The sequence below is a fragment of the Chlorella variabilis genome (assembly GCF_000147415.1).
Source record: "Chlorella variabilis unplaced genomic scaffold CHLNCscaffold_29, whole genome shotgun sequence".
Taxonomy (NCBI): Eukaryota; Viridiplantae; Chlorophyta; class Trebouxiophyceae; order Chlorellales; family Chlorellaceae; genus Chlorella; species Chlorella variabilis.
Window position 1 is genome coordinate 98,116 of NW_005435059.1, and position 20,207 is coordinate 118,322.

The following is a 20,207-nucleotide window of genomic DNA, read 5'->3' on the forward strand; positions in this document are numbered from 1 at the left end:
GGTGGAAAGGAAGCGGGAAGAGGCAGCGAAGAGGGCAGGGGAGACGAGGACATCGCAGGCGGGCCACAGGCGCGCCGCCTTCTCGTGGCAGTGCTGCTGAAGCGTGCAGCATAGTGGGAGCAGGCAGGCAGCCGCTGTTGCTTCCGGCAGGACCCCACACGTGGCTCCAGCCAGCAAGCCGCCAGGGATCGGCTAGCCAGTGCGGCCAGCTGGCCGGCCGTCGAGGCCGAGGGCGACGCCGCGGGCGGGGCGGTGCAGCGCACCTGCGTGCCGCCGCCGTCGAGCTGCGGGAAGAAGGAGTTGCCGCCATCGTGCAGCTGCAGCTGCTCCAGCGCATTCTCGGGCTCGCCGTACAGCACGGTGGTGGACTGGCTCTTGCGCAGTCGCTGGAGCAGCAGTCGGCCTGCAGCAAGAGGAGGGAGGGAGGGGGAGGGGACCCACATCAGGGAAGGGAGAGGGCAGGAGGCGAGGCAGTGCAGCACGCGGCGGCACTGGAACAAGCAGCCGGCAGTGCGCAGCAGCAAGGAGGGCGGGTGGATGGCGGCAGGGAGCACGGCAGCAGCGGCGGCAGCAGCGCGGCAGGCAGCACGGTGGGAACCCGGCAGCGGCAGCAGGGTGCAGCAGGGGCAGGGGCGGGTGGATGGTGGGCGAGAAAGGCAGCAATGTACGCAAAGCATTGTCCAAGCAGAAGCCTGTGCGCTGGGCACTGCCAAGCCCAGGGCAGCAGCAGGCGGGCGGCAGAGGGGCCGGGCGGACCGCCCACACCAACTTGCCTACTCGGGACGCTGTCACCGAGGGCTCCACTGGCTCCCCTGGTGCCCCAGAAGCCGCACTGCTTTCGGCAAGGGCCAGAGCCTCGGCCCCCACGGCGCTGTTGGCGCGGGCCTCCCCCAGCGCCCCCGTCATGGGCCGGGACGTCAGCCCGCCGGGGCGAGCGCTCTAAATCTGTAACCTGTGACCCGGGAAGCAATCGCAGCGAGTGAGGCGTCACTGGGTGGCGAGCAGAGGGGACAAGCTCCGCAACACCTATGCTCGCACAGTGGGACGACGGGGGTGAAGCGGTGAGTGGCATAGCCCGTGTCGGGCCGCTAGAGCGAAGGATCGTCCGCAGCTGAAGTTTGCCAACCTGGCGACGGCACCGCCGCCGTCAGTGCGACACTGCTGAATCCAGTGCTTCTGAAGCCTCATTGAAACTACCAGAGTGACTGGATTAGGCCTCCCTAGAACGTTATGCAGCAGCAAGCCGCCGCCAGTGCTGCCGCTTGCAGCGAATTGAAGCAGCGACGCTCCCGCACGCGGGCATTCGTGAATATACACACGTGAGGATGACAATGCAGCTACATCTAGACTGGTCTGAACATTGGATACGGTTCAGGCAGCTGCATTGTAATGGAGCCTTCCCCAAGCTCTAGCTGCGGCAGCCCAACAGCGATCGCTGCTGGCGGCGGAGCCAAGCAGACGGCGGGTGGAGAGCGCGTCCTGCAGCGCTGTGTAGACAGCATGGATTACAGATCCGACCTGACAACCCCTCCCCTGATCGCCCAGCGCCTCTGTGTTGCCTATCAAGAGCCCGCTCGGCCGCCATCACCAGTGCTGCTCCTGAGAGCAGTAGCTGGCCTACAGCATGCCAAACAGCATGGTGCGCATGTGTCTGCGATGAGAGATGCCCTGAATTGCGCCGTCTCCATCAAAGCCAGGGTCATTGCCAGCTCGGCGCGCCGACTAGAGGGCGCCCCCCGCCCCGCTCCGCCTCTTTGGGAGGCCCTAGCTGGCGTCTGGATAGGTAGGCAGCGCCCGCCGAGCCGTCTGCTGCCCTCGCCGTTGCATCCCGCGCCTCACATGTGCCCCCGCACCGCCCCGCCCGCAGGGAAAGGCCAGCAGGATGCCGAACAACCAGATTTCCAGCATCCGCAAGTATAGGAAGAAGTGGCAGGACAAGGTGGTGACATGGTTCAACCAGCCAGCCCGCAAGGAGCGCCGGAGGGCGGGTGAGCATCTGACGATCCGTAGCAGGCCACCCGACCAGCGTGCAGCAGCGGCGGCGCAGCGGGGGAGGCGTGGCCGACTGAGCCGGGCTGCCTTGGGTGCAGCAGGGCGCCAGGGGGCTCCCCAGCGGACCGCAGGGCGGCCATCGGGGAGAGGATGGGTGCAGCGAGGCGGCATGGTGGGCATGCAGGCCAGCATGCTCCCTGCGGCGACGCTGGGTGGCGGATGCCGAGGCACAGCACCAGCAGGCGCAGTGCAGGGAGCGCCAGCGGGGTGCCCCATGCCAGCATGCAGCAGGCAGACCAGTGGCAGGGCCCAGGCTACCATTTAAGCTTTGGGCAGCCCGCGCCGCCATGTGCTGACCGCCGCGCCCGCTCTGTGTCGCCCGCGCGCCGTGCAGCTCGCGCTGAGAAGGCCACCCGCGTGGCGCCTCGCCCCGTGGCCGGCCTGCTGCGCCCCGTGGTGTCTGGCCAGGTGCGCCGCCGTCAGCTGCCGGCGGCGCCTCGACAGCATCCAGACCGCAGCAGACACAGCTGCAGGCTGCCCGGAGCGCGTCCCGGCACTGCGCGATATCCCCCTGCCGCGCCGCTTGGCGCATGCGTCACAGCCCTGCGCCGCACGACACGAACATGTACTGCCTGTACCGCTGGTCCTGTGCCGCAGACCGTCAAGTACAACACCAAGAAGCGCGCCGGCCGCGGCTTCACGCTGGAGGAGCTCAAGGTGGGCTGCCGCCCGCCTTGGAGCCTCTGTACAGCCACATGTACTGCTTTGTCCTTTCTTTTTGTGTTCCGTTAGGATGCGTTCATCGTTTAGGGCTCATTGCTTTAGCGGCGTGCGGCGGCTGCACTCGCTGCTGCTGCCTGCGGCACCAGAGGGTTGGGTCAGCAGGCAGCTGGACTCAGCTGCGGCCGCATTGTGGGCCGTTCCTTCTCATAAGAAGGAATACGGCCACTTGTCAGCGCTGTCAGTTGGAGCGGGGGAGTCGGTGCGAGCGGCAGAGTGGGAGCGATGTGGCGACCTGCTCGGCAGAACATGTGCTTGGGGGCGGAGAGGGCAGCGACCATGGTGCAGCAGGGTGGGCGGCGGCGGCCTGGAGATTGGGGGATGGCGGGGCGGCAATGGCGCGACAGCAGTGCAGGCGGCAGCGCAGCGCTGTCACGGCCAGCAGCAGGAGCCCTTTTCTGGCCCAGTGCGGATGCTGGCGCCGCCCTCCTAGCCTGGCAGCGCGCTCCGCAGCCTCGGCAGCAGCGCCCACATGCAGCCGGTCCGCTGCCCTTAACTGCCTCTCGCTCTCCCCTCTACGCCCCTGTGCGCCTGTTTGGGCACCTTGTGCCACCTCTCCTCTCCTCTCCTCCCCACCCTCTCTCATCAACAACTTCCACACGTGGCTGACACCTCCCGTACGGCTCTCAAGCTCGCGCGCCTCTCACCCGTACCGCATCCCGTACCGCCGCCTTTTCCTGTGCCGCAGGAGGCGGGCATCCCCGCCAAGCTGGCGCCCACCATCGGCATCGCCGTGGACCACCGCCGCACCAACCGCAGCCTCGAGTCCCTGCAGGCGAGTGCTGGGGGCAGTGGGGGGGAGTGGGTGGGTGTGGGTGGCTGGGTGAGGGGAGGGGAGGGGTTGCCGCGGCGCTGCAACGCCGACAGCGCAGCCTCGTGTCCTGCGGGCACGCCGCCCGGCAGCCATGTTGCCGCCTTGCCGTCGGGGGTGCGCTGGCGAGCGGCTGGCCTGCCGCTGCACCGCGCATGCCAGCTGCGCCGCCCCAGCCTGCGCCGCCTCTCACGCCATTCTCCCGCGCTTCCCCCCCCCCTGCAGGAGAACGCCAACCGGCTCAAGGCCTACAAGGCCAACCTGGTGGTGTTCCCGCGCCGCGCCGGCAAGCCCAAGGCGGGCGACGCCAGCGCCGCAGAGCTGGGCACCGCGCAGGTGCGCCGCCGCCCTGCCTTGCTGCCATGCCATGCGCCTGCCATGGGCCTGCCATGTTGGGCCTGTCACGGGCTGTGCGCGACAGCAGCACAGCATCACAAACGGAGCGCGGCGCCCGCCTCGGCCTGCGGCGCGGCCCCCTGGGGTTCGCCCGCTGTTCAGCGCTGCCCGGACTGCCACTCACAGCCTGCCACTCACAGCCTGCTGCTGCGCGCCCTGCGCCCGCCCGCCTTCCCGCTGGTGCAGCAGCTGAAGGGCGCGCTGCTGCCCTTCGTGCCCACGGCGGCAGCTGTGGAGAAGGTGGCGGTGACCGCCGACATGAAGGTGGGCTGCTGGGGCTGCAGCACTGGGTGGATGGCGCAGACGGGGAGGGGAGGGTGATGGGAGGGGAAGGGAGGAGGGAAGGCGGGCGCCGCGTGCGCATTTGCCTCCCGTGCGCCGCCGGGCTGGGGGAGCCGGGCAGCACCGCGTCCCGGCCGCCTCCCTCGCGCTCCTCCGCAGCCTCATTCCCGCCGCCATCCGCGTTCTCCTGCCGCACACTCCATGCTTCACGCGCGCCCTCGCCCATGCCATGCCCGCTGCCGCCCCCCAACCAACAAGTACTGCGTATCCCGCAGAAGGAGAGCGCGTACGGCGTGCTGCGCCTGGAGCGCATGAACAAGCGCATGGCGGGCGTGCGCGCCAAGCGCGGTGAGCGGCTGCCGAGCGCGGCTGGGCGTGGGGATGGGAGGGAGGGAGGGAGGGAGGGAGGGAGGGAGGCCGGGTGGGCGAGGGGAGGAGCGGGCTGTGCTCAAGGATGAGGGCGGCCAGGGGGTGGGCAGCAGAGGGCATGCTGGAGGCAAGGCCCATGCGATGGAAAGCCCCGGGGCAGATGAAGCGGAGCGGCCCGACTGCCGGCCGCTGCCGCCCCCGGCAGCCCACTTATCGGCCCCTCCCTGCCTCGCCTGGTCGCGTGCAGCTGCCGAGGCAGCCGCGGCGGAGAAGGATGCGTAGAGTGGGTCAGCCCGGGGCTCCGCGGTTGCCGGTAGCGCCGGCCCTGGGGCGGCCGCGGCAGCCTGCGGCATGCCGAGCGGCGGGGAGTGGAGCGTCCTTCCCGCCGTGCAGGCCGCGCAGGCCACGCATTCCTGTAACACAACACCTCCAGATGCTGGGCGCGCCTGTGCTGGCCCAGAAGGCCGGCCCTGCTGTGGTGGGGTGGTTGGTCGAGAGAGAAGAAGCTGGTGGGGCGGATCCGGTGCCGCTGAGTGAGGGTCAGCTGCGGCGCCGCTGGCTTGGGGACGAACGCACCGGGTTTGGGGATCGGGCGACCTTCCTCAGGCAAACATAGAGCTCGGGGACGCCCATTATCATACATGGAGCAGAATCAAGATCGGAGAGATGGCCATGGCTGGGCGATGGCACCTGCTGCGACCTGCTGGGGAGGCTGCGCTGAACCTGCCTCGCCTCGGCCTGTTCTGGCCACACAACGTCCGATCCTGCCAACCTGACGGGCGCTTAGCCTCTGTCACGGCAGCCCCAGGCTTTGTGCCCAGCAGCAGACAATTGCTTGGGCCGGCAGGGCCCCCGCCTGTCGCACTCGACTCCAGAATGGGCCAATACTTAGCTACACCCAATACAGAGAAGGAGACGCTGCACGGCAGCCATGAGCGACTGCACTATGGTATTTCGGCGCAGCAGGGCTGGCGCAAGCACATGGTAAGCCTGTAGGCCACCCAGAGGGATGAGTTAGCGGCCCCACACCCGCGGCTGCAGGCCTTGGCCCACACGTCCCGCCTCCACCCCTGTCTCGCTGCAGGAGGACGCGCACATAGCCGAGCACCTCCGGGACGACTGCCACATTTTCGGGGTGTTTGACGGGCACGGGGGACCAGGTGAGCGCGGCGGCGCGGCGCCGTCTATAGGCGCCAGCACGCAGCCCGTGCGCCCGCACTGGTGTGTGCATGGCCACGGAGTGGGCTTCAAAACCAGCCCTGCGCAGCACCCGGCCTGGCAGCACCCGGCTCAGCAGCGGTCTCGCCTTTCATCCCGTGCGTCTCCTGCAGAGGTAGCGCGGTTTTGTTCGCGGCGAATGCCGACCGAACTCCTGCGGCAGCCCGCCTTCCAAGACGGCCGGTACGAAGAAAGCCTGAAGCAGGTGGGCGGCCAGCAGCAGCGACAAGGTCTTGCAAATAGCACAGGTCTAGCTGAAGGCAAGGGGTGGTTCCAGAGAAGGGCATATGCAAGGGGGCCCGCAAGGCCCGCAAGGTAGCGCTGGGCTGCTCCCGCCAATCGTGCCGCGTGGCGGGGCTGTGGGCCTCTGCGCCCAACCACATCTCCCAGCACCCCTTGAGCGGGGGTGAAACCCCGCGTTTGTTTCAAGGCCTGAAACCGCCCAATAAACTGGACCTCGGCACATGACACACGCACTCCTGCGTGCCTGCACTCTTGCCTGCCTGCTCGCAAGGTGTTCCACCGCATGGATGAGATGATGCGGTCCCGGGAGGGCTTCACAGAGCTGGAGGCGCTGCGGAAGGAGGTGGAGGGAGGTGAGGGCCTGATGGGGGGACGGGAGGGAGTCGTCGGTGCACGGGACCTGTTGCTTGGGAGGGGGTGGAGGAGGTGTGGGGCCCGAAGGGCTGGCGTACAGCTGCTTCCTGCTGCAAGTGGGGGGGAGGGCTTGGCTTGGCAGGGAACTGTGTGCAAAGGGTGGAGGGAGGCGAGGCCTGGAGGCGCCTGTGGGGACCCAATGCTGCTCCCCGCCGCACCACGCACGCCACACGCGGCCCCCATCCCGCTGGCCCTGCGTGCCGTCGCCCCACACCCAGCACGGGCAGGGGGGTGCGGGAGGGCGAGGGCGCGGTGATGCAGCACTGGCCCCTCCCCTCCGCTGCGCCCCAGTCCCTTGACCTTCTCTCTCCATGCCTGTTGTGTGTGTGCAGGCAAGGATGGGGAGGCAGAGGAGGAGGACACGTATGACATGCTGCGCAAGCTGGTGCACATGCAGCGCATGGCGGGGCAGCAGGCGCAGGCTGCGGCGGGCGGCAACGGCGGCGGGCCCGGGCAGGTGCGGTCTCAACGGGTCGGGCAGGCCCCTGGGGGGCTGGTGGCAGGCCGTCGCCAGCGGCGCAGCCTGGCCACGCCTGTGCTGCCTGTGCCGCTGGAGGGGGCTCGGGCTAGCGGCAGGACCGCCGCGGCGCAGCAAGCACGGCCCTGCTCTTTCAAAAATGGCCTTTAGCTGGCGCCCCCCGGCCTTTGTGCTCCACACGCACGCGTACCTTTGCCTCTGCTCCTTCGCCTGTCTGCAGGGGGAAGGCGCCAACGGGCAGGCGGCAGCGCCCGAGAGCACGCTGCAGCCAGAGGTCACAGTGCAGGCAAGCGGCGGCTGGCCTGCCTCCCTGCCTTTTGACCCTTGCCCTCCGCCCCCTCTGCCTCCCGCCTCCCCTGCCCTTAACCCCTCCCTGCCTTCGAACTCCCCTTTCCCCTCCCTGCGCTACCTACGCACCTGACCCCAGCCTACCTCCCAGCACCCTATACCCTGCCTGCCTCCCCGCTGCCCTTCACGCAGGCCGGCTGCACCGCAGTGGTTGCGCTCATCATGGGCGACCGCCTGTATGTGGCCAACGCAGGTGGGGTGTCGGGCGGTACAGCAGGGGGCAGGCGGTACAGCAGGGGCAGGGGCGTCGGCAGGGGGCAGGTGCTGCGGCTGGCACTGCAAACGCCCCACACCCTCTCCCTCGCCCAGCACCCCGCGCCGGCCCGGCGCCCCCAGCACGCCCTCAGGGCTGCCCTGCCTTCCTTCCTTTCTTTCTTTCCTCCTCACTGCGTCCCTCTGTGTGTGCACCCCGCAGGCGACTCGCGCGCCGTGCTGTGCCGCGGCGGCCGGGCGCTTGCCATGTCGGGTGAGAGGGTGGCTGTGGCTGGGGGGCGCCGGGATACACGCACACATCCCCTTCCGCGCCGCGCACACTCTCTCCACACACACACATGCACCACACACACTACACACACACACACACACACACACACACACACACACATGCACACCATGCACGCTCTCTCTCTGCATATGCACACACTTCACATTCTCTCTGCCACCCCCCACACACACATGCAGAGGACCACAAGCCGGCGGCGCCCGACGAGCGCGCGCGCATCATGGCGGCGGGCGGCTTCCTGTCGGAGATCGGCGGCATCACGCGGGTGGGGGGCAGCTGCCGGGCAGCTGCCGGCAGTACCATACCGCTGGGCAGGGACCCGCCCTGCACGGGGGCTCCCCGCGGCGCCCCCGGCGTTGCACCTTTCCAAGCACGAACACACGCGGCCACAGCAGGCGCGTCTGAACAGCAAGGAACCGCCTTCCACTTCTCAGCCGTGCGTACTGCTCCCCCCGTCCCCGCAGGTCAACGGCAACCTCAACCTGTCCCGCGCCATCGGCGACCTGCGGTACAAGATGAACAGCGAGGTGCGGTGCGGGGCGGTACCTTCCAGGGCAGCCGCCCGGCAGGAGGCGGCCTGGCCGCGCCGCCGCCGCCACGCGCGCGCACCTCGCATCGCCTCCTCTCCGCTGCCCGCGCCCGCCAATGCGCGCCACCCCACGTGCCTCACGAGAAACAGACTTGCCCCCAAACCGTCCCAGCCCCCCGTAACCACCACCACCACCACCACCACCACCTGTGCCTGCGCGTGCCCTCTGCGCCTGCGCCTTGCCCGCAGCTGGAGCCCAAAGACCAGATCATCACCGCGGAGCCAGACGTCACCTCCGCCCGCCTCACCCCCGAAGACGCCTTCCTGGTGCTGGCCTGCGACGGCATCTGGGACGTCATGACCAAGTGAGCGCTGGTATCTTACAGGCTGGCGGCGGCGGCGGCGGCGTGCGCTGTGTGTGTGTGTGTGTGTGTGTGTGTGTGTGTGTGTGCGCTTGGTCCCTGTGGGTGCCGCGGACGTAGAGGGTGGTGTGGCGGGCGGTGGGCCGGCCCAAGGGATGTGCAGCCTGGTGGGGGCAGCAGGGCGCGCAGGCTGGGATGGCCTCGAACCTTGACGTGCCGGCCCCTGTCGCCCACACACACACACATGCCGCCGCCGACGCCGACGCACCCTCACCCCCAACCCCCTGCCTCCCGGTGCGCTGCTCCCGCCGCGCCTGCAGCCAGCAGGTGGTGGACTTTGTGGCGCCGCGCCTGGCCGGCGGCGCGCCCCCGCACGAGGTCGCCAGCGAGCTGCTGAACGCCTGCCTGGCCAACGACCCTCGCGAGGCGCGCGGCATCGGCTGCGACAACATGACCGCCGCGGTGCGCTTTGGGGATCGTGGGGTGGGGTGGGGTGAGGTGGGGTGGGGTGGGGTGCCTGAGTGGGGGAGGGGGGAGGAGCAGCGCGGCATCGGATGCACATGCTGCACGTTCTGCGTCTGCCCGTCGCCAGCTGCCTGTCGGGCTGGGTGGTGGTGGTGTGGGGCCGGGTGCGGGGTGGGGGTGGGGGTGGGGCCCCCCCCCCCCCCCACACTCTCCCTGGTGGTCGGCTAAACCTTCTGCCTGCTCCGCGGGTGGTGGGGGGTGGGGGGTAAGCCACGTGGATGGATGTATATTCATCCAGTTTACCAGTCTGGTAATGGTGCCACGGTTGTTCCAAGAGACCTGCATGCCCTTGGCGCCTGCCCCCACAGATTGTCGTCTTGCATGCGCGTGACGCCTCCAAGCTGGTGATGGGCGGCGGCAGCTGCTCCCGCGGCGCGTTCCTGGAGCAGCATGCATCCGGCGGCGGCAGCAGCCAGGGCGGCGGCGGCGGCGACACAGCCATGAAGGAGGCCACGCCGCCGCCAGAGGGGCACCCGGCAGGCGCCTCCGCGCCCGCCGCGGGAGCCGGGGCAAAGGCGTGAGGCGGCCGGCGGCCTCCCTGCCACGGCCGACGACAACATGCGGCGCGGGCAGCATCAGTGACAGCAGGAGCGGCAGCAGCCAGCCGGTGACTCAGCCCATTCACCCTTCTGCACCTGGCTGGCTGCCGGCAGCGCTTCTGTGGTCCCCTGACCCCCTCGGCGTGAACGCATTCATCGCTGCTGCTACTGCGGAACATGCTGGCTTCTGGCCGCTGCTGCCGCCCCCAATGTACACAATTTCGCACGGCCTTTTTTTGCCTCTCCTCCAGAATTTGCGTTTCTTGTTTGCCCATCCCTTTCTTTGCGTTTGCCGCTGCCCGCTGACGAAGCTGAATCGATCGAAACACACAACATGAGGCATCACACACTGGTGGTCGCATGCAATAAGCAGGATGGCTTTTTGGCCTTGCTAGTGCACCTGGGGCCCGGCTGTGGCAGTGGGTCTTGGTTGGGAGGGGCCCACCATGAGACAGCGACTCTGCATCCCTGCTGGGTGCTGCGCCTGCCCCACTGGGTGCTTCTCCCTTTTCTTTCAGCCTCCCACAGCATTCATCTGGGCACATCCCACTCAAGCAGCGTGATGGACGGCCCGCCAGGTGCCGCTGGCGGCAACCAGGCATGCGCGCCGCATGGGGCGGCGGTCGATGCTGACTCGCATCTGACAGTGCAATGTGCCCTCTCGGTCCGCCCTTCGCCCTGCCCTTCGCTTTTGGCTGCTTTATCATCCACCAGAGCTACCAGGGATGGCGGAGGAGGAGTCGCCGATCCAACACGGGCGAGTGCTCAACCATCGCAAGCGGGCGCGCCTGGCCAGGCTTGGGCCCCTGATCGGTGAGCCCTGCGCATGCAATGTCGCTGAGCAACTGCGTGCGGGCAGCCCCTGGGCCCAGTGGCCCCGAGGACTCGGTGCTGAACGCGGGTACGGGTTCTCATCTATTACGGCCCAGGAGGATCCTGAGACACTCTCGAGCAGCCAACACGCGAGGGAAGCCGAGCCAAAGCCGCTTGCCCCGCCCCACCCTCCCCGCCCTCCCCACCGCTCCAACTCCCGCCCTGCAGACCGCCCGCCCCCAGAGGCGCAGTTCCCGCAGGAAAGCGTCAACCAGGGGGACCTGACCAGCCCAGCGCAGCAGCTGCCCAGGGCCACACCTACCGAGCCGCCGCCGCAGCCGCAGCGCCAGTCGGTCACCGGCAGCTGGGTGCGGCGGATGGTGGCGGAGGTGAACGAAGCCGCCCCGCCGCTAGTAGTGGGGCGGCACACGCCATCCCACCGTGACGACGTGGCGGCGGCGGCGCTGCAGACGGCGCAGCGGCACATGGCGCAGCAGCAGCAGGGCCAGAAGCAGAGCGGCGGTACACGCAGCGGAGACGGCACGCTCGGCGGCGGCGGCAGCGCGGTGCAGCACCCGCCTGCGCGGCACCCGCTCGGACAACAGCAGCTGCAGCAGCCGCAGCAGCCCCAGCAATCCACAGCCCTCAGGATGTTCCACCTGGCGGCCAAGGGGGCGGCGCAGGCACAGAGGCGCGCCAGCAGCCGGCCCGGCGCTGCCGCCGCTGCCGGGCAGCATCCAGCCCTCGCCCACCTGCCCGCGCCACGTGCCAAGCCCCAGCCCGCAGCCACCGCGCCGGCGCAGCTGGGCCCTCACCAGCACCAGCACGCGCTGCCACTGTTGCTGCCCCTGCTGCAGCTACCGCAGCCGCCACGGGTGCAGGCGAGCGTGAACCAGGCGGGACCTCCTGGCGCCATGCCGCCGCCGCCGCCACGGGCGCCGCGCTCGGCAGCCGCCACCGCCGTGCTCTCCGCAGCTGGCCCCAGCTGGGACCGCCCCAGGCTGACGGCGGGCGCTGTGGACGCCGCCCGTGCTGCCATCTCCGGTGGTCAGCCCGAGACGGTGCTGCCGCTGCTGGTGCAGGCGGCGGCGCAGCGCGGGGCGGAGGAGGCGGGGCTGAGCCTGGAGCTGCTCTGCGCCCACCAAGCCAACTTTGAGGCCTTGAATCCCGTCGCCAGGGGCTCGCGGGTGGGTGGAGGGCAGGCCCAGGGCGGGTGGTGGTGGTGGTGCAGGGACCCTGCATTGGGCAGGCCGCAGCGGTGCAGGAGGCTGGCTGTGCGGCTCGTTAGCCCACCTGGGCATGTGCTGCGCAGCATGCTGGCCGCAGCGGTACCGGTGCAGGAGGCTGGCTGTGCGTCACCAGCTGGGCCAACGCGCCACGTCACCCAGTCAGCACCCACAGCCGGCACCGTCTGCCGCGTCCCCCTGCCGCCGCACGCCTGCAGGCTGTGTCCCTGCTGGAGCTGCTGCGCAGTGCACCGTTTTCCATGCTGGCGCATTTCCTGAAGAACATGTGCAAGTGCTACGGGGTGCGCGTGGCGGCTGTGGCGACGGCGAACTCGGGCGGCAGCGCGCCGGCCTGAGAGGCAGCGCGCCGGCCTGAGCGGCCCGCAACCCTCGCTGCTGCGTCCCCGCCGCATGTGTGCATCCCGGCAGTCGGCAGGGGTGCAGAGACGAGCTGAGCGGGGGCGCAGGGGCCGCCCCGCCCAGCCAGCCATGCCAGCAGGGGCGCCCCTTCGCCTCCTACCCCTGCCGGCACCTTCACACTCGCATCAAACATACATGACAAATGAATGGCCCCCCTCGTGAATGCAATGCTGGTCTTATTCTCGGATGCCCATGTATACCCTGTCACTCCGAGTGCCAGAGTATGGGCGGCGGCGCTGTCAAATTGGCAGCTGCCGCCTGTGCCCCAAACCACCTCGCTCGCTACTCAACTCATCCATGCCAGTGTGTTCCTCTGGAAGCGCAGCTTCTCTGCTCAGGAGTGCTCAGATAGGCTGAGCTCGAAGAGCACGCCGGTCCCATGCAAGTTGCACCTCGCATTAAAGCACCCGGTGCTTAAGCGGGCCGTCTTTGTTCATTTGTAAACGGTCTGCGTTCTTTTCAGATCGAGCCGGGGGGTTGCACGTACAGTAAGCATCGGCGGTACAACACTATGCCTGCCTTCCGTGTGGGTTCGACGCGGCTACTGAATTGGCCTTGGGAAGTAGGCAGCGCGCCCTGTTGAGGGGGACAAGGGGTTGGCATGGACTCGCGCAACTTGCGTCAGAACAGGCTGAACAGACCTTGTCCGGTCGCGAAGGTGCGCGTTGTGCCGTGCGTCGGGGATGGCAGCCGAGTGGGTGGGGCGGGGTGCCCCCGCCGCCGCCGCCGCTCACCTCGCCACGCCCTCGACGAGCACTAGTCACGCGGGGTGCTGCCTGCTGGCGCCACGCTCTCTCTCTCTCTCTCTCTCTCTCTGGATTGAGTGTAAGGGCACAGTAAGAGCGAATACGTCCTCTCAATGTCTTTGCGTGCAGGCCGGCTCGGGGTGGGCCAAGCCCTGCCTGTGGACGGCGGCCGGCGGCGTGCTGATGGTCACGCTGCTCACCGCCGCAGCGGCGGCCATGGGCCTGGTGGCCCTGCAGGGCGCAGCGAGCACCGTCAAGCTGCGGGTCGGCGGCCACGCGCTGACGCTCTCGCTCAGCCGCGAGGCTCCAACAAGCGCAAGCGGCAGCAGGGGCCGCATCTGGGGCGCGGCCGGCTCCACCAGGGGCCTGCCCTGCCGGGCCAGCGGCTACTGCAGCCTGGGCAGATCCAAGGTGTGGAGGGGGGATGTCGCAACCAACCGGGCGCTGCAAGCGATGCTGAAGGCTGTGACTTACAAGAAGGAGGTGGGCCGGTGTGTGGGCGGCGCTGAGTGGGTGGCTGGTTGGTGCCAGCGCGGTTGCAGGAGCAGCAGCTACTTGCAGGCTGCCAGCGCATGGCCGGCCGGCGGCAGGTGTCCGGGAGCCCGACCACCCGTGCTGCCCGCTGTGTGCGCACGTCCGTGCACGGGCGGCGGGCCGCGGCAGACGTGCTGCCTCGTGCCCCCTTGCTTGTGCCGCAGCTCATCGTCGTGATGAGCTCCCTCACCGGCTTCCATCGGGAGCTGGCTCTGAATGCCCTCCAGTCTGCTGAGGCGCTAGGTGAGCACGGGACTTGTGCTAGCGCAAGCCGGTCGGGCGCCTGGCGCCTTGCCTGCCGGGGAGCTGGCTGCCGGTTCAAAGGGCGCCTGGGGAGGTGCCTGGTCGGGGCCCTGGAGCCCGGCGCAGAGCGCAGATGCCGGGGAGGCCTGCCGGCGGGGCCGCTGCCAGAGTGCTGCAGCTGTGCCCGCCGCCGACGACCCGCAACCACCTCCTCGCCTGTGGCGCCCTCCTCGCAGGCTATGGGCATCATGTTCTGCTGGCGCCGCAGTCCGCCGGGTGCGACAGGATCCCGCCGCCGTTTGCCGCCACCACCAGCTGCGTGTGGGACTCCCGGCCCATCGTGCACGTCAACGAGGTGTTCAATAGCTTCTACAGGCGCTGGTGGGTGGCGTGTGCCGGGGCCAGCTGGGCGGGCGGCGGCGCGTGGCACCCTTTTGTGCGGCTTCGGAAGCCTGCAGCCTGGTCTCAGTTGCCAGTGCGGTGTTTGGCGGCGGGGTGCTGTTGGGAGGGCTGCGCACACAGGCAGAGGGGCGCAGCCCACACCTCTGGCGGCGGCTGCACTGTGGGGGTGATGGCGGCGCCAGCCTGGCGATGCGTGGCTGGCCTGGGATGGGCCGGGCTGGGCTGGGGCAGCCAGGGGCAGGAGCTGAAGGCAGCGGAGCAGCCAGGGCGAGTGGCTTGCTCTCACCTCGCCTCTGATCCCCGCCGTTGCCCTGTGACACCCTGCTGCCTGCGGCGCAGGGACTTGTATGCTCGTGTCGTGAGGATGGGCTACAATGTCCTCTCCCTGGACTCAGGTTGGCTGCCGGCTGCCCTTGTGTGGGCCTGGCTGCTGCCCAGCCTGCAGGCCTGCCCACACGCTGTTCTGCTTTCCTTGTGTTTGGAAGCTCACAGCCTGAATCTCACCACGGGCAGGCGTGCAGCACACACGCACTTTGTGGCTCTCAACAGAGCTGAGTCAAAGGCAGCAGTAGAGCAACATGGTTGCTTCTTTCTTTCCTGGCGCAGATACCATGATGGTGGCGGACTTCTATTCCTTCGTCAAGTCGCCGCCATTCTCCCACTACCATGCCCTGTTCACGATGGATGGTGAAGGCGAGCGGGGCCCCATGATTGCCAGGAGAAGCAGCTGTGCTGCTTCTGCTGTTGATGCGCAACCTTGCGGCGGCGGCAGCAGCAGGCCGGCCCGCTGTCGCCGACGGGCCCAGCGCCAGCGCGGTTCCTGACGCTCGCTGCCGGCTGCCCGGCTTTGCCTGGCTTTGCTCCACTCTGCAGGGGTCAGCTGTGGGATCGTGTACACACAGAATGCACACCCCTCGGGCCCCACGGTGTGGATGGCGGTGGAACATGCCTACCGCACAAGCAGGTGAGGGGCAGATGCAGGGGGCACTGGCTCTGCCCAGATCAGGCGGTGCCGGCTGTCCCCCGCATACCTCTCTCCCCACCTCCACCGCCAGTTCATGTGTTGCGTATGCATGCCATCTACCCCCTCCAGCCCTAGAGGCCTCTCCTCGCTCGACGACCCGCCGCCGGCCCGGCTGCAGGCAGCGGGAGAACATGACGCACATGCAGGCGCTGTACAAGGGCTGGACGGAGGCAGACACCTGGGAGCAGCTGATGTGGAACCAAGTGGTGGGGAGGGCAGCAGAAGGGTGTCGCTGCCGTGCCGTGCCGCTGCCTGCGCGGTGCCGGCCCTGCCGTTGCTTCTGGCCCCTGCCCGACGGTGCCCGCTCGTCTCCTGCCTGCCCGCACCCACAGCTGGCCACCGTGATCCACGGCCGCCCTTTCCACCACCTGTGGGAGAAGACGCCTGCGGAGTGGAGGCAGGAGTGGCAGCTGCAGGGATTCAAGCTGTGGGAAAACAAAACGCTGGACATCGAAGTCACCTGGCCCGCAGAGTGGCGGAATGTGAGTGGCGCAGCTGCAGCGAGCCGGCTGCACGTGCGCGCGCGCGTGCGTGCGTGCCACGCCTGCCCCGTGCAAGCAGCCAGCGCTGCACGGCAGGACCGTGGCACATCATGGCATGGATGCGCGAGGGCAGGCTGCGCTGACTCCCACTCTCCCTGCGGTTGCGGCGCAGGTCTCGGGGGTGGGCCAAGGGCTGCTGCGTGTGGTGGACAACCTGGCACTGCCTGTGGTGGAGGATGCCTGGTGGCAGCGCCACTCCCAGTACTTCTACCCGCCCAGCCCCGGCAACGTGTCTGCCCAGTTTCTGGAGGTGTGCCCGCCTCAGCCACGCTCGCCACCATGCCGCGTGCCCGCCGTTTGCTGGCTACCGCCATGGCTGCCACCTCAACTCGCTCCTCCTCAGTGCCAGGTGGCCCCTTGGCAGCGGCTGCCAATCAGTGACGTGACAGCCGCGCCTGTGGCTGTGCCTGCATGCAGCTCATCCACTCCTCATCGGATCAGCCGTTGTACGAGCCGGGCAAGCCCTGGGCGCCCCCGGCGGACCTCCCGCAAGAGCATTTTGCCTTCCTCCCGGGGTGGTTTGCCCATGGCTACATCGGCCGTGGCAATCTGGGGTACTGGGACATCAAGCCGCCCGCGGCGGTGAGCTGCCGGCCGGCCTGCCTGCCTGCCTACCAAACGGATGCTGCAGGCTGCAGTACTGACACTAGTGTCAGGTCACATTGCATGGCGGCGGGACAGAGTCGCGGAGTGGCAGCAGAGCCAGTACTGGCGGCAGCCTGCACGACGTCGGTGGCATTGTGCCGTGGCGTGCGTGCGTGCCAACCCCCGCCTGCCAGCCCTCTTGTTTTGGCGGTTCCGCAGGTGATTCTGCACAATGTGTGGATGCCAGGAGCCGTCGTGTGGAAGTCGTACCCCTACAAGGCAGCGGGCCTGTAAGCTCTCCGCCGTGCCTGCGTGTATCCTGCTTGCCCGCCTGTGCCTGCCTGTCTGCCCGCTGCTGATGGTGCTCGTCAGTGCCTGCCTGCCTGTGCCTGCGCCTGTCCCTGCACCGCCCTCCTGCTAGCGCCCTCCTGCTAGTGCTCTGCCCTGCATGCTGCCCCACTGCTGGCATGGCCTCGCTTCCTGGGTCGGCCATCACCCGCTGCCACCCGCCGCCACCCGCCACCTGCCATAGGTTCCATTGGGAGGTGGCAGAGGCGGTGCGGGGCCACAACCTGCTGGGGCTGGCCGACCCCAAGCTGCTGATGCTGGCGCCCGGGGTGCAGCTGTTTGCTGAGACGGAGCAGGCCTTCCTAGATGCAGTCCAGCAGGTGAAAGGGAGTGCAGTACATATGTGCAGTACATGCATGCCACGGCATGGCTGATCAGCAGAGTCCTGGTGGTGAGGGGCCAGCACGGGTCGAGTAGTGGCAGCGGCAGCTCTGGGCAGCCGGGGAGGCGGCAGCGCTGAGCCCTTGCCGCTGCCACGCAGCTGCCGCACGGCCAGGGATGCAGCGGCATGTTGTGGCGCTGGGCCGGGGAACGCGCATATGTCGGAAGCCATATGGCCACATGCATATTGTAACGTCCGTCGTGTGCCGCCGACGCGTGCTGCTGCTCCGCAGCTTGTGCGGCTGGCGGGCATGATGGGGCGGCAGCTGGTGATGCCCAACCCGCCCTGCCACAGCGTGTGGGTGGGCCTCGCCAGGAACCTAGAGTACCCGCACCCCTGGCTGCCGCTCTGGAAGTACCACTACGACGTCTTCCAGGCAAGCTGTGGCGTGGCGTCCTCCTGGTGCCTATGCCTTGCAGGGAGGAAGCAGGCTGAGATCCATCCACCTGAACCTCTGGCTCGGCATTTCCAGGACACACCGCTGCTCTCGCTGTTTCTCACGGGGCCACATCCGATGCGCTGCTGCTGTGTGGGGCCTGGCGGCCATCCAGCTGGCTGCCTGGATTCAAAGGGTACAGCGTGGACTTTCCTTCTTCCTCGCTGCAGGTCATCCAGCTGGCAGACGCCACGCAGCCAGGCGGCAACGCCACCTACTGCCACTGGCTGCGCGGCCTGACAGCCAAGTGCATGGCGGCGGTGCCACCCCATGCCGACGCCCTCGCTTTCTTGGATCGCTGGAAGGATCGCGGACAGGCGGCGCCCAACAAGAACAACACGCTATGGCATGCTGAGTGGCAGGCTGCGGGGGGCGCCGCAGGGCCGCCGCCCAGGCCACCCGCCGCCATCACCACGCCGCAGCCCCAGGTTGCAGTGCCCGACGCCGAGGCGGTGGTGGCGGCAGCTGCTGCATTCACCACCTGGCCGGTGCTGTTCCTCGGGGCGGTGCCTGTGCTGGGTCGCACTGACACGCTGCAGGGGCTGGATGAGGTGCACAAGGGGTGCGAGCTTTTTGCAGACCAGCCCCCCACGCTGGAGCCTTACGATCCGGCAGGCGTTAGCGATGCAAGGCAGAGGTGGCTGAACGGCACGCTGTGACCCAGCACATCATGGTTTTCCAGCTGTTGTTGGTGCACTTGATTTCATTACGCCTGAATTACTGCCAGCTGGCGCCGTTCCCAGCGACCACCTTGAACACCACAGCCGTTGAGATTTCCTGGCAAACAAACTTCCATTCTTGGCTGTTGCCAACCGCTGCTGGGCGGCGAACCATTTCATTCATGGTGCATGTATTACTTGTTGAATTCCAACTTATTGGCGTTGTCGCCATTTGCTCCTGTGCATGGCGACAGCCACCTCAGATTCTCAGAGCTCAAAGCACAGGGGAGGCAAAGCGGGCACCCCGACTGTTATCGGGTAACTGGCTGGAGATGACAGCCTGGGCATGCATATGGCGCTGTCCCCCTCGCCCGAGCGAGATCCCACTGACCACAGGGTCAAATTCGGGCAGGCATGGAGCCTTTGCACAGCCCAGACAGCGGACAGCCTGGGCAAAACACAATAGCGGCTGGATGCTGATGAAAAGCGGTATCTTCAGAGGTGGTGGGTTAAACGTTACGGCACAGAAGCAATCCTCAGCCGGCCAGATAAAAACTGCTACAGGGCTTCGTTCCGTGTGCTGTGCACACGCCGGTTGTTGGCTTGCAGGGGGGCTCCATTGTCCCAGTGCTGCTGGTGACGCCCCCCCTCGCCCAGCCGGCGGCGAACCTGCTGCTGCTTTATTTGCGGGTCCTCATGCGCCCACTTGCATGCAGCCATCCATTCCTTCCACCCCTGGTCTGCCTCGCCCTCCTCCGGTCACGAGCCGGGCGTGAGGTCGGGGATGGCATCCAGGCAGAGGATGTGCGGCGCATCCTTCTGCTTGGCCGCCTCTGCTGTCGCTGCCAGGCTGGCGCCCTTGGGCGCGTGCTGCTGCTGCTGCTGCTGCTCCTTGGGGGCGTAGTCCCCTGCAAGCATGCGGCTGCGGCGCTTCGGGGCGCCTGCTGGGCTCCCTTCCTGCGCCTGCTTCTCGCCGCCTCCTTCCTCCGCCTTGGCCTTTGCCGCATCCACCCCCCCCTGCTCCTGCCCCTGCGCCGGCGACAGCCCCCCCAGCTGCACCGTGTTGTCGCCACTGGGCTGGCCGGTGCCCTCCGGCAGGCGCCGCACCAGCTCCTGATAATCCAAGTGAACGATGTACCTGCCCGCCATGCAATCAGGGCCAACCGCAGGCCACCAGGTGCAGCGCTGGTCATCGTCCAGGTCGTAAATGAGCAGCTGCAGAGGAAGAAGGGAGGGGTGGCGTAAGGGGAGCTCCCTCTTGAGAGCCGGATCAGGGTGGGTGCATACACGGCACCAGCATGCAGACGGTCTGCGCCTCCACACTCTGCCCTGCTGCGCGGGGCCAGTGCAGAAAAGGAGGAAAGGAAGCAAGGCTCACCGCTTCTATGTCCAAAAAGCTCTTGCGGTGGCCTGGCGGCGCCTGCTCCTGCTGCTCGCCAAACCCCAGCTGCACACCAGCAGCCCGCCGCGGCGGCCAGTGGCGCTCATCAGGACAGCCAGCGTGGCAGAGGCAGGCAGGCAGGCCGTAGTGCAGTGCAGCACGGCCCAGGCAGACCAAGTCCCAGCCAGCCCAGCCCTCCCACCTCACCCAGGTGGCGTTGCAGATGGGGTCTGGCAGCAACAGCAAGCGCCCCAGGCGGCCCGCCAGCCGTACCAGCTGCAGGAGCTTATTCCTGCAGCAGGTGGCAGACAAAGGGCATGGGAGAGCATGCCTGCAGGCGGCTGCCTGCCAGGCAGGGACAGACTGGGGATGCAAGCCGCAGGCAGCCCACCACCCGCACCTGTACTCTAGCGCCGTTTCACTCGGCAGGCTGATGCCGGGCAGCAGGGCCAGCACGCGCGGCAGCGGAGCCTCGGGCGTGGCGGCCGGGAACAGCTGGCCGCGCAGGGCCTGGGGGGGGGGGGGAAGGAGGGAGGGGGGTTGGGAGCGGGAGCCAACAACCTCAGCAGGGCCGCCGAGAATGAAAGGCGGAGCGATACATGTACAAGGTGCAGCAGACGGCACGGAATGGTCGAAAGCAAGCAGCACGGGCGGGCGGCAGCTGATGCCAGCCAAGGC

The 20,207-nt window shown here is 68.2% G+C and overlaps 4 protein-coding genes across 4 annotated transcripts in view; 3 read left to right on the forward strand and 1 right to left on the reverse strand.

Moving 5' to 3' along the window:
* CHLNCDRAFT_37352 (hypothetical protein) overlaps positions 1 to 1,051 on the reverse strand; it is a gene marked incomplete at its 3' end in the record, with an annotated part of 9,377 nt that extends 8,326 nt beyond the window's left edge. The window contains exons 1-2 of the mRNA XM_005843529.1: positions 774 to 1,051; positions 264 to 403 (exon numbers count right to left, since the gene is read on the reverse strand). The remainder of the gene's footprint in view (positions 1 to 263; positions 404 to 773) is intronic.
* Positions 1,052 to 1,761: 710 nt separating this feature from the next.
* Positions 1,762 to 4,968, forward strand: CHLNCDRAFT_33026 (hypothetical protein). The gene is made up of 9 exons (XM_005843470.1): positions 1,762 to 1,783; positions 1,868 to 1,988; positions 2,387 to 2,460; positions 2,650 to 2,709; positions 3,461 to 3,547; positions 3,809 to 3,919; positions 4,166 to 4,243; positions 4,537 to 4,609; positions 4,878 to 4,968. The coding sequence occupies exons 2-9, from the start codon at positions 1,883 to 1,885 to the stop codon at positions 4,910 to 4,912; spliced, it is 624 nt and encodes a 207-aa protein (XP_005843532.1). The 5' UTR covers positions 1,762 to 1,783; positions 1,868 to 1,882; the 3' UTR covers positions 4,913 to 4,968.
* A 417-nt stretch (positions 4,969 to 5,385) lies between these two features.
* On the forward strand, positions 5,386 to 10,121 carry CHLNCDRAFT_59807 (hypothetical protein). Its single transcript, XM_005843471.1, has 13 exons — positions 5,386 to 5,614; positions 5,715 to 5,790; positions 5,962 to 6,053; positions 6,363 to 6,444; positions 6,838 to 6,962; positions 7,204 to 7,269; positions 7,464 to 7,524; positions 7,747 to 7,797; positions 8,013 to 8,098; positions 8,298 to 8,360; positions 8,612 to 8,727; positions 9,045 to 9,186; positions 9,558 to 10,121. Exons 1-13 carry the CDS (start codon positions 5,507 to 5,509, stop codon positions 9,768 to 9,770), a joined length of 1,281 nt encoding a protein of 426 aa, XP_005843533.1. The 5' UTR covers positions 5,386 to 5,506; the 3' UTR covers positions 9,771 to 10,121.
* A 498-nt stretch (positions 10,122 to 10,619) lies between these two features.
* Positions 10,620 to 18,148, forward strand: CHLNCDRAFT_55059 (hypothetical protein; the record flags this gene model as incomplete). The annotated part of the gene is made up of 17 exons (XM_005843472.1): positions 10,620 to 10,689; positions 10,830 to 11,788; positions 12,046 to 12,129; positions 13,123 to 13,476; positions 13,692 to 13,770; positions 14,007 to 14,151; positions 14,512 to 14,567; positions 14,779 to 14,859; positions 15,046 to 15,136; positions 15,315 to 15,399; positions 15,529 to 15,678; positions 15,851 to 15,988; positions 16,156 to 16,320; positions 16,543 to 16,613; positions 16,856 to 16,991; positions 17,286 to 17,441; positions 17,660 to 18,148. The coding sequence occupies 17 exons, from the start codon at positions 10,620 to 10,622 to the stop codon at positions 18,146 to 18,148; spliced, it is 3,309 nt and encodes a 1,102-aa protein (XP_005843534.1).
* Between the last annotated feature and the right edge of the window lie 2,059 nt (positions 18,149 to 20,207).